This window comes from Marmota monax, unplaced genomic scaffold, assembly GCF_021218885.2.
Source record: "Marmota monax isolate L192 unplaced genomic scaffold, Marmota_monax_Labrador192_F-V1.1 WCK01_AAM20220418_F8-fsc00238, whole genome shotgun sequence".
In the NCBI taxonomy this organism is placed as follows: Eukaryota; Metazoa; Chordata; class Mammalia; order Rodentia; family Sciuridae; genus Marmota; species Marmota monax.
In genome coordinates, this window is record NW_026693175.1 from 2,093,738 (window position 1) to 2,105,880 (window position 12,143).

At 49.1% G+C, this 12,143-nt stretch overlaps 1 protein-coding gene and 1 long non-coding RNA gene across 2 annotated transcripts in view; one reads left to right on the top strand and one right to left on the bottom strand.

Annotated features, from left to right (window-relative positions):
- Positions 1–8,499, bottom strand: part of Eif2ak3 (eukaryotic translation initiation factor 2 alpha kinase 3) — a 53,019-nt gene extending 44,520 nt beyond the window's left edge. Inside the window, exon 1 of the mRNA XM_046455909.2 lies at positions 8,072–8,499. Within this exon, the coding sequence (XP_046311865.1) occupies positions 8,072–8,349 (278 nt within the window). The 5' untranslated portion in view covers positions 8,350–8,499. The remainder of the gene's footprint in view (positions 1–8,071) is intronic.
- LOC124100403 (uncharacterized) lies at positions 8,436–11,749 on the top strand. Its single transcript, XR_006854276.1, has 2 exons — positions 8,436–9,087; positions 11,319–11,749. It is a non-coding gene; the product is annotated as an uncharacterized LOC124100403 (long non-coding RNA).
- The last annotated feature ends 394 nt before the right edge of the window (positions 11,750–12,143 follow it).

Here is a 12,143-nt window from a genome sequence, read left to right on the forward strand (position 1 = left end):
ATAAACTATTATGTTTAAATGATATAAGAATAACAATATTGCAAACTTGAGCAATATTTCAAATACAAACACAGGCAGGAACAACCGAGTGTATCACTGACCTAACTGCTATTCGCTCCTGGATTTGCATCGGCACCTTTCATTATTTCAACCCCTCTCTTCATGTGAGTAATAGCAACCCCCTAGCTAGCAGTCAGGTGTCCACCAACACTCACTCACACACACACACACACACACACGCCCCCTTCACCCTCTCTCACGCCCAAGCCTGGGTGCATTATAAGCTAGCTCCTTCGTACTGCAGGTGTCCTGAGGGGGATTCCCTTTAGCTGCAGCTGATGCAGCAGCACAGGACAGTACAGACCGGCCACTATTTAGACCACCTAACCACCATCCAAAAGGGGGATGCTCACCGGCATAGACTGAGAAAAGCATTAAATAGATATTGCTTTAAAATAAAAAAGTACTTAGAGGCCAGGCACAGTGGCGCACACCTGTAATCCCTGCAGCTTGGGAGGCTGAGGCAGGAGGATCACGAGTTCAAAGCCAGCTTCAGCAACAGCAAGGCATTAAGCAACTGAGGCAGACCCTGTCTCTAAATAAAAAAATACAAAATAGTGCTGGGGATGTGGCTCAGTGGTTGAGTGCCGATGAGTTCAATCCCTAGTACCAAAAAAAAAAAAAGTACTTAGGTTGAATGCAGGGTGAAAGATCAGTAATAAGATATGGCATCAGAACAAATGTAGAGATGAAAAGCAGGGAGAACAAAGGCCATTCATCTCCCCATGATCACCTTATAAAGAAGATGAAAAGCACTCACTCATTCAAGAATTGAAGGGACTGCAGGGCACTACTGGAAGACAGGACAGAGCCTGCAGTCAGACCTGGGCACATGCCGCAGCTTTGCCCACTTTCTCCAGGCAAAACTCAGCTACGTCCCCTGTCCCAGTCTACCTGCTCAACCTTACCAACAATCTGCAGTGTTGATTCAAAACTATTAAGGTCACAGGTCCCATCCCACAAGGGGGCTTGGAGGACACATCTCAGCAAACACCCCAGGTGGGTTTAAAGAGAAGGCTAGCGGTGCAGGCCCTGACTGGCCTGGAGAGCCATTTCCTTGAAGAAGAAAGAAGTCATTTATGGCCTGGAACACGTCCGCCAGTAACTGCTTTGAAATGTCTGTTCCTCACACCTTGCTTGGTTTGCAAAGGCTTTGCTTGGATGGTTCCACAGTGAGTACTGTTCTGGGTCCTCCAAGCTCCCCGCAGGAGAGCCCGCTGCTCTCTGCCACACCCGCCTCCTCATCACGTCTGTGCGCCCAGAAGCCACGAAGCAGTGGCAGGCCAGCGCCTCACCATGGACAGCCTTCAGCAGACTATCTGCACCTTTCTGCATCTTCTGACCTTCTGTCCTTTAACACCTGCTGTCCTGCATCCTCCTCCTCCAGGTCCACGCCCACAGCCTCCTCTCCAAACCCACAGAGTCCCAAGCACCCTCTCCTCCACCTGCTTCTCCACCAGGACCTCCTCCTCCTACACAGCAGAGCACCTGTCTCCCAGCACTGAACAGGATGTCCACTGGGCCTGCGCCCTCCACCCCACATTGACACACCAGCCCTGTACTCAGATCCACTTCTGAAACCTCTTCCTGCCTCAGGCCACCACCCCAAGCTAGAACAGGGGCTCCATGACCAGAGCACCCCAAGAGGCTCCGACATCTTCCGGCCACGGCTCTTCCCCTCAGCTATGTTCTACAGCTGAGATCTGATAACCCGCTGCTTACCCAAGGGAGGCCACACTGCCTCGCCTGTCCAGGAGCCCCAGCCTGGCACCAGTGCACTTGCTAATGTCCCTTGTGCCTCTTCTGCCCATGCAACCTCCTTTCCTGCACCTCTCAAATGAGCAGCACCTTCAGGGGCTCTACCTCTCCCTGCCACTCCTCACCTGCAGCACCCTAGGGGTCTACCTGTCCCTGCCCCCCTCTCCTGCAGCACCCCAGGGGTTCTTCCTCTTCAACAAAGTTCCTTTGCTCATTTATGTTTTCACCTGTGCCTTCAAATATTTCATTTGCCAAATGAATACTGTCTCTCATGAATTACTCCATCTCTAAAGGAAATACTTAAGAGTCAATCTAATTATTCAGGATTTCTGGAAAGAAATAAACATAATTATAATCTAAGGTTTGATATAATTCTAGTTCAAAGCAAAGAAACTTGAGTTTTAAGTTCACTTCCTCCTTATTAAATGTCCAGTTTCCATTGGGTGATTTTCCAACACTGAGGAACTTACAGATCTCCAAGCAGACCCCTGGGGTCTGGGAGCATTGCCGCAGGCTCACCATACCACTCCCCACTGGGCCCCTGCTCAAAGGGTCCTGTGGCCCACATTGTCCTTGGCCATCCCTTGTCACTGGAGGACTCTATCCTCTTCACTCTCCACTACTGCAGGACTCTCGTTGCCATTGTAACAAGTCCATTAAACACAATCATCCCCCTCTCAAGGAAGAGATTTTTATGCACTCTAGGACCGAGCAGTGCCTCGTCCTGGTGAAAGGCAACAGTGTCTGCTGAGCAACCCAGGAGGGCAGACCCGTTACCCACATCAAACAAGACAGAGGCCAGGTAGGGTCCTGCGCCGTGTCTGCAAGAAGAGGGGATCCCCGACACTCACCCTACTGCCCTGCCACCCTAAGTCTGCCTAAGTGGCTACTGCTGCATCCCACCATAGACACAGTGCTCCTCCTGCCAGGGGTCTCACCAGAAGTCATTTATCCTGTAACTGCTCTGAGTGTGCACTCAATTTAGCAGAAAAGACCAGAAGGAATACGCAATTTTTTTTTTTTAAAGAATTAGTCACTCAGAACATCTGCCTACTTCAGTCAAGCTGGGTTCTGAGAAGCAGATGCTAAAGTCCTTCATAAAGCAATTTCAAAGGAGCCATCAGGAGCCAGATTCCTGTAGAAATTTCCCATGGGTAAGAAGAGAAGCAGGTGACAGGACAGTGTCCCATGGACTGAGCCGTTTCTGCACTGGCAACTGCTCTTCTTTCTTTCTTTTCCTGGGGGACAACTTTCACAGAGGTGAAAATGGGATCTGGTTGAATCTGGTGTGTTTTTGTTTCTTTCCCCTGAATCCTCTGTCCCTTAAGCTCTCACATTCTCATTCCAAAACAAACAGACTGCTTGGGCTTTACTTTCCTTGCCTACAAAGGGAACCTTCAGATCAACTCCTTTATGTCAACATCCCTCAAGCGAGCTGCGCCCCAAATCAAAACAAGTACAATATGAGAAATCACCAACTGTTCTCCACTGCCTCCACACGTCAGCTGCATCCTGAAGAAACAACCTGATTTTTGATGCTACAGGTGATGTAAGAGTGACAGGTGTCTCTTCCTGTTAGACCAAAACATTGTGGAAGCACTTCTGCTTTACTCCGTGGAACATTTTTCATCAAAATGGTTATTCACAACGGTTAGAAAAACACGTTTAGCCTCCTGTGCTCACTCAGGTCTGTGACTCACACATCCTCCCCAGGGCTTGTGGTTGCTGGAGCTGGGGACTGACCCAGGGATTCTCCCATATGAAGTGGGCGCTCACCCCTGAGCCAAAGCCTTCCTCTGCATGCTTTAAACATGCTGGTAATAGGCACATATGAGCTCCTCTCTTACAGAAAAAGGAGAGAAGCAGATGGAGTTCCCAGGGACTGAAGAGCCACACGGCAACTACCACTCAGAGCAAGATCAAGAGGGTCCCTCTGCAGATGCCTCACAGCACAGGGAGCCCAGTTGAAATGAATAGTGGCCCCCACTCCTGTCATGTGACACCAGACTGGCAGCTAAGAACAACTGCAGACAGGAAGGACAGTCCATCACTTGTCCAGAGTAGGTTTATTTTGACTTATAAACTGCTTTCAAAGTTATGTGTAAATTCTTTAAATGTGATTTTAGGTAACCTGGAGAGTCTCGAATGAGCATTGTTGGGACTGGATGACTGAGCTCCCTTTCAACCTTGAATTCTGAGATGCTAAGGAGACAATGGTCCTGGTAGTTAACAAACAGACAAAACCATGACTATGGCCAGGCATGGTGGTGCACATTTGCCATCCCAGCAACATGGGAGACCAAGGCAGGAGGATCCCGAGCTCAGTGATACCCTGTCTCAAAATAAAAAGAGCCAGGCGCAGTGGCGCATGCTTATAATCCCAGCAGCTTGGGAGGCTGAGGCAGGAGGATTGGAGAGTTCAAAGCCAACCTCAGCAAAAGCGAGGCACTAAGCAACTCAATGAGACCCTGTCTCTAAATAAAATATAAAATAGGGCTGGAGATGAGGCTCAGTGGTCGAGGGCCCTTGAGTTCAACACCCGGGAACCCTCAAAAAATAAATAAATAAAAAGGCTGGGGATGAAGCTCAGTGGTAGAGCACCCCTGGGTCCTATCCCCAGTACCACACCAAAAAAAAAAAAAAAAAAATCATGGATCTAAAAATCAGGAGGAAGACCAGATTTCTGTCCTGTAGTTTCACATCATGTCAGCTTGTGAAAAAGGATGGAGAGGAAAGACAAAGAGAAATTAAGGAAATAAACCATCTCACATTTGCGAAGTCTTTTCATGTTATCTCTTAATCCCTCAAATTCTGCTTACAGGCACAAACTGAGGCAGCACCAGGGAGTGACAGCAAGCGGTTAGAGGCTGACTAGAAAGAAAACAGACTTCCGAGCTGGTGTGACAGGCTAAAGGGGCTCTTCCCAGTGTCTTCAGGATGCCTTCCTGTGAAGATGCCCAGCCCTCTGCAGGAACCACAAGGAACACGCTCCGATCTGTACGTCAGAGGTTGAGTCCAAAACCGTGGCATAAGTCACACTGACATCCACAAAACTTAAGAGTGAGGCAAGGTTAAGGCTTTCTTCTAGACGTCTGCAGCCACCAAACCATTCAAATTTCAACATGTTTAGCAGAGGAAACACAAGACTGCTACCACAAAAAAAAAAAAAAAAAAGCTCATTTTAGCTACTTTAAAAGAAAAACAGTTCATTCACATGCTTGAGATGCAGAGTAAGCATCCTGAATGAAACCAGTGAAGAGCAAAGAATCCTTTTAAGAGAAAAAAAGCACTGAGCAGGTGAGCCTCATCTTGCTTCTTGAGCATCAAAACACAATATGCAAAAATAAAGATCTCGATTCCCCCCCTCCACACCAGCTCTGGTCAGTGAGTTTTGCAAGGACTGTGGTTCTTCACAGCTGTTTGTAATAAATGGTTGGTTAATTCAAATCTGTTCCTCTAATCTTCCTCCCTGAAACAAACAGGATATTGGTCTATTATTATGAAGCTGATAGTCTATGTTTTTCTTTTCCAGTTAAAGAGCATTTAGAAAAAACTTCTATGAATTTTGCATGTCTATGTTTTTCTTTTCCAGTTGAAGAGCACTTAGAAAAAACTTCTATGAACTTTGCATATTTATCTTCTATTGACTATCAAATTCTGTTCCACACTGTCTTAACTTTACACTACCAGACACCCCTAAACCAGGACCATCTCCTCTCAGCCAACTCTATGTGCCAGAGATCACTTGCTCTTCCAGGCAAAGTTCCTCTTATGTTTAGTCTTGTATTTGAGCAAAACTGAACCTTCTACCTGCCAACTAGATCCTGCCCAACTCCCTTCACCTCTTTGTCTACTCTTTTCATTTGTAACCTGTTTATACAGGCTCCCTCCTTGCAGTCTGTAAACGAGATCAGAGGTCCCTTGTCCCAAAAGTTGCCTATTATCAGTGAGGCCAGGAGGCAGTGGGGCAGAGAGGGAGGGATCAAAGAGCTCTTGCAATCTGCACTTGGGTCTGCTTTACATTGTCCATGTGCTCACTCCCAGCCTCTCCTCTCCACGTCCTAGTCTTGTTGTTCCAACCTAGCCAGCGGCACTTCTGCCTTCCCAAGGAGGGGGAATTTCCTGAGGTTTATCCATGGGTGCCACCTCTTTTTCACAACTTCAGCCCTCTGCCCTGAATGCTGTTCAGGCCCAGGCCCTCATTTCCACCTGTCTCCCTCGGCCTGTCTTGCCTGTGCCTTTTGGCATCCTTACCTCCAGTTCCACACACACCATAGCTAGAGAAACACACTGGAAGCATATGTCAACATATGCTACATAACATTTCCCAAACTAATGTGTGTGAATTACATGGTCCAGTGGGTCTGAGGGGGTACCTGATTATGGAGTTCTGCTGCACTCCAAGGGGATGGTACTATTAAATAGCATAAGGGGACACAGGGACAGACAGACAGACGGACGGGGACACACACACACACACACACAATAACCCCAATCTAGCCTCATCTTCTACTTGTCTAGCCTCATCTTCTACTACTCCTCCCTGCCCAGCACACATCTGAATCTCTCTGACACAGCTTACATACACCACAGATGTACATGGAACAAGACATTTTCTAAATGTAATTTCCTGCCTTTGTGTCTCTTGCCGATTTCTCAACTCCAATGTCTATCAGAATTCTACCCACTTAGAACCACAGCCTCTGGGACAGGAGTCCCCTGTGTTTCTCCTTTGCTAGGAAAGCAATAATCCTTCTTTTTCCTTTTTTCTAAAAAAAAAATATATATATATATATATTTACCCACTTTTCAAGAACTCACTCATCCTGCTACAGCATGTCTCACCCAACGAACACCACGAAAATCCTGGGACACCTATGACACTAATCTGCACTGCTCCTGCTCTGTACTGCCAACAGTGGTCTCCTTATTTCACTCTCATGCTGGACTACACCCTCCTAGGAGGGCAGGGGCTGCCTGCTCAGCATCTGTAAACCCAGGGCATCTCCAGCTCTGGTCAGTGACAGTACTTGTATTCTAGAAAAACAAAATATCCTACTCCATATAATTTGCTGAGCAGCTGCTTCAGAAGCTTCTTTAAGAAAAGCTCTTCAGAAGAGCTGACTCATTAGCAAGTCTATGACAATTTTGTGACATATGTTACTTAAAGTATTCAAATATAAACATTCAAATGGTACCTAAAGAAAGTTACCACTTATGCTATTTATTGTACTCTCCAGGCATACAGATCAAGGTTCTGATACTTGACTAAAAATTAAATCTAACATGTTATGATCTAGTAATTACTATATTGTAAGTTTAAGATACTTTGTGATCCTAATTCTTGCCCTCCTGGCTTAATGTACCTAATGCTCCTTTTATCCCTTCATCATTCCATTTGTTAAGGAGCACACCACATTCTTCCACGTTTGCTAGGACTGGACGGCTGCAGAAGATTTTATTTACCATTATCATGTCTTGGGTTTGCATTAAGTCTTTGAAAAGTGCTTTAAAACATGTACCTCAAAGCAATATGTTTAAGGCGGCTAAGAAATCCTACAAGTTCCGTATATTACTGTTAATACAGCAGCCCCTTACCCCCACCCCCGGCTTGTCTTCCTGTTATATTAGCTGTTAATAAATCAGCCCCTTACCCCCACCCCCGGCTTGTCTTCCCAAGACCTGAAGACCTCGCTCACGCTGGGCAAGCGCTCGAACCTCAAAACTACATCTCCAAACCCAGTAAAGCCTTCGGTATCAAGGAGCGGCCAGTATTCAAGAACCTAACATGCATGGCTCCTAAACTTTTAGAGCGTTCAGGAACTGTCTGCGGCGCTCATTAAAAAAAGCAGATCTAGCTCCTGCCCGGCAGAAGCCCCATTCAGCAGCCCCGGGGTGGAGCCTAGAAAACTACACCCAACCCACATCCCAGGTGGTTTTGATGCAGGTGCTCCGCAGACCTCAATTAGAGGAATACTGATCGCAGCCCGAGTCGGGGACACCGCGGAGCCGTGTCTGAAGGAAAACGTAGACTTCCCTTCCGCAGCCCGTTCTCAAAACAGCTGTCACCGCAGCGCAGGCACCGGGTGATTCCCGCAAGGCAAAGAGGAAGGGGAAGGAAAAGGAGGCTTGGAGGACGAAGAAAGCCCGGAAACGAGGACAACCCGCGAGTGAGGCTTCTTTCCAGCCCGCCTGCGCCCGCCCGGGCTGCAAGGACGCCTCCCCGCCCGCAGCCAGCGGCGAACACCCTCACCTGCCGCGCGGCCGCAGTTCGGCGGCGTCGGGATCCGGCGCCCGCGGATCCTGCTCCCCCGCGGCGGCGGGCAGCGCCTCGGCGTCCTCCACCGTCACCTCGGCCGCCCCGGGCCCCGCCGCAGATGTCGAGGTGGGGGCGGCCGCGGCGCCCAAGCCAAGCGCCGGCGCGGGGATGCGCGCGCGTCCCGCCGCTCCGGGCCGCGCCAATCCCAGCAGCAGCGGCAGCAGCAGCAGCAGCAGCAGCGCCCGCGGCCCCGGGCGGCCGGCGCGTGCCATCAGCGGCCCGGCCCGCGAGCGCGCATGGAGGTGCCGCCGCGCGCCGCTCCGAGCCCCAACCAGCGCAAGACGTTCCAGAGACCAGCAGTCGTCCAGACGGTCCCAGCAGCCCGCCGCGCTCCGGCCACGTCTCAGCCCGGCAGCGGGAACCGCCTCCTGAGTGACAGCCGCCCGCTGGCAGCGCCCAGGAGCGACGTCGGCTGTGTGCTCTCTGATTGGCTGCGGGCCTTGCTACTCTGCAAAGGGCGGGCTCTTCTTGATGGGCCACATCACACCTACCAATCAAATCGTGTTTCCATTCCTCGTAGCCTGGCTCTTTTCCGGACGGCGTTACCAATGAGAAATGCCCAGCCCCGAGTGCTCCTCTCTGATTGGCGAGCTCGGCAGTTCCCGGAACACCTTTTCTGAAGCAGATTGGCCATCCTGGTGTCTGGCCTCGCCTCCCAGGGGGTGGGCTGCTGAGGACGTGACTGTCGGTGGTGGAAGTGGATGCCCTTCAAAGGGCTGAGCTAACCGCTTCTTGATTGGTTGGAAGCTGCACTTACTACGTGGCGGATTCTGACTGTGAAGGTCTGGACGGACCCCCGGGAAAGGAGGAGTCGGGGCTAAGTCCCTGGTGGCCGGGAGGCTCCGAGAGTAAAGAGGCTTTGGCTGCGGCGCCTCCGTGTCTGTTTGGAAAGGCAAAAGCGAGTCAGAAAAAAAATAAATAAAGCGACTGCAGAGCGGTATGATCTGGAGGTACCTGCAGGGATGGGGCGGTGCAGGGGACAGCCCTGTGGCCTGGACGCTGGTTAGGGATTCAGGGACCTGTACATAACCCCGTCCGCTCCTTACCGACTGTTAGGGCCCGGCCGGTGCACTCACGTCATTGTCCAAGGTCACAGAGCAAGTTACAGAATAGGACTTCAGAGTTCTCTGACTCTGGTGTGGCAGGCTTTGTACCTCCCGCCAGGCTGAAACCATCAAGATGAGACGCAGAGCCCGAAGTGGAGATGCGAATGGCCAATCAAGGCTTGCGAACTTCTGCAGCAGTTAAGAACGCCCGGGAGATTTTTGAGCAGATGAAAGGAACGATTAGTTGCACCCTTCATCCGTGTGTTCAGAAGAGTGGAGGTGAAGATGACACCTCTTGGAAACCCCAAGAAGAGTTCTTAGGAGGCTGGCAATTTGTGTATATACTTACGTGATTCCCCATGCGCGTACAAGCATGTTCTGTTTACTCCCGTCCAAAACAAAGCAAAACCTGATCTCCCTCTCCAGCTCTCACCACGTTGCTTTGCCCTCCTGCACAGCAAAACTCTAGACTCCTGTCTTCATTTCCTTTCTCCCATTCTTAGGCTCACTACAGTCAGGACTTCCATCCTAAACTTCACCAGAATCGTTCTGGCAGTTGCTAGCAAAGGGCCGCTCTTCCGTGCCACATTTGACTCAGCGACTCAGTCCTTGCCTTGTGAAATACTTTCCCACTGGTTTTCCTGCTTCCCCATAAGGCAGTCACTGGGACTGGGATGGTGCCCCAGTCACTCAGAACGGGAGCCAGGCCTCACGTAGACCACAGGGTGCCCCAGGATCTGAGTCCCATGCCTCTTATTTCCTACTATGTGCACACTCTGTCCTGACCCTGTGGCCGCCTTGCTGTGATAAAGCCAGGTCCCACCTAGGGGTCTTCCTGTGAGCTTTGCCTGCCTAGGACACTTCCCTGTGTATTAGTGTACGGAGGTTGCCATGTCCAGCACCACAGACTGAGTGGCTTAAACAATGGGAGTTTAATTTTTCACAGCTCTGGAAGCTGGAGTCCAAGATCAAGGTGCCACAGGATAGGGTTCTTCTGAGCCCTCCTTGGGCTGTAGATGGCCACCCTCTTGCCTCTTCACTTGCCCAGGCACCCTTGCTGGCTCTCTCTTCTTATAAGGACATATCAGTCATATTGGCCTCATTTTAACTTAGTCATGGCCTTAAAGATCTTATTTCCAATTACAGTTAATTCTGAGGGTGGGAGTTGGGATTTCAACAATATGAAATACAGATTTAGGGGGGATAGAACACAACTCCATAACACCCAGATAGCCACAAGGTGTGTTCCCTTAGTCAAGGTTTTATTACCTCACTATCAAAGCACCTCCTGCACACCTTGTTTAAAACTGAACTGCACCCCTTTACTTCCTGCATGCCTTCCCTGCTTTATTTCTCTCCTTAGCCCTTAAAAACTAATTGCCATATTTGTTTTGTTTACTGTCTGTCTCCCGCCACACACTGATATTCTGTGATGATTTGCTCATTGACGCACTCCAAGAGCCCTCACACAGGGCAAGGTGGCCATAAGCTTGAGTAGATGTTTTTGAATGGATGCATAAATGCCTGGAGATGGGGGACAGACAGCAGACATCATTTCAACAACCAGAGATACAAAAACAGAGATACATGCTGAGATGGACAAGGTGCAGGCAGAAAGCCATGGTAATGGAAGGGCCATAAAGAGCCTTTCTCTCACTCAGGAAGAAACAAGCAAATGTTTCCATTTTGAAAAAAAAAATTTTTTTTTTAAAGTTCTTAGTCGAGGTCAGTTGACTGGGACAATAACTTGAAGGAGGGTCTCTCTTGAAAAGCGCCTGCCAGGTTTAGGTGGGATGGAGTCCTGGTGACTAGGCGGGAGCTCTGGGAGCTGAGTCTGAGTGCCTCAGGGAACAGTAAGAAAGTGGGACCCAGAGTGACAGATGGTCAATGTGCCTGAACCAGGAGAAGCTGGCACTTAGCCACCCTGAACCAGGGCTGCCAGAACAGCGAGCTTAGACCAGGAGGTCAGCAAAACAGGGCTGAGATTTAGGAATTGAAAGTGCATTAACAGTTGAGGATGGGTTTGGTTGTAAATATCAGAAACATTCACCAGTGGCAAAGATGCATGCAGGGTTTATTTTTCTCCAGCAGCCCCACAGTGATTTAGACTTATGCTCTATTCTTCTATACTTCAGGTATGTCCCTCATTTCTCCTGGTGGTCATCTCAACTCCAGCATCACTCTCTACAGGAAGAGAAAGGGAAGCACAAGAGCGTGTAACACTGGATCTGTCCTATCAAAGGGCTTTCCAAGCTTCTGTTTGCGTCTCACAGATCAGCCTGTTTCAAACAGCCACCGAAGTACAAGGGAAGCTAATGCCAATGCGGAAGGAAGGGGTACTTGCAACCAGCCTTACTGAAGTCTGACCCATGTCCCCCATGCTGCACCTTCTGGGAGGATACCCGTGGGCGAGTTTCAATAAATACATACACGGCAGTCGAGATACAGAAAGTCCCCATTTCTGTCCTTGGGCCCTTTTTAAGCAGTCAATCCCTCCTCCCATCTTGGCCCCAGATAATCACTGATCTGTTTTCTGTCACAATAAATTAGTCTGCCTTTTCTGTAATCTTTAATGCAATCGTATAGTATAGACTTTGTCTGGCTTCCGATGTTTCTGCCATTTCCATAAGAAAACTTTGCTCTGGCTAGATCAGTAAGCTCTGGGTGAAGAATGTGAGACTATAAATTTTTGCTGTTTTAAGTCACTGAATTTTGCCAATAGATAACTAATACAGCACAGCAGATTAGTGTGGCAAATTCTGCTGGAGGCCTACCAATAAAAATTCTTCCCCTTATGAATACTTCGAATAATGTGTCAGCAGAGGAGAGAAACCTGCCAAATAAGTGCATTAAAGGATACTCAGAATCAGTGTTCTTCAGAGAACTGCAAGCCCAAACCACGTGGGGGGCCATTGCCTACACACTAGATGACTAAAATTAAGAGCCACAATAAACATATT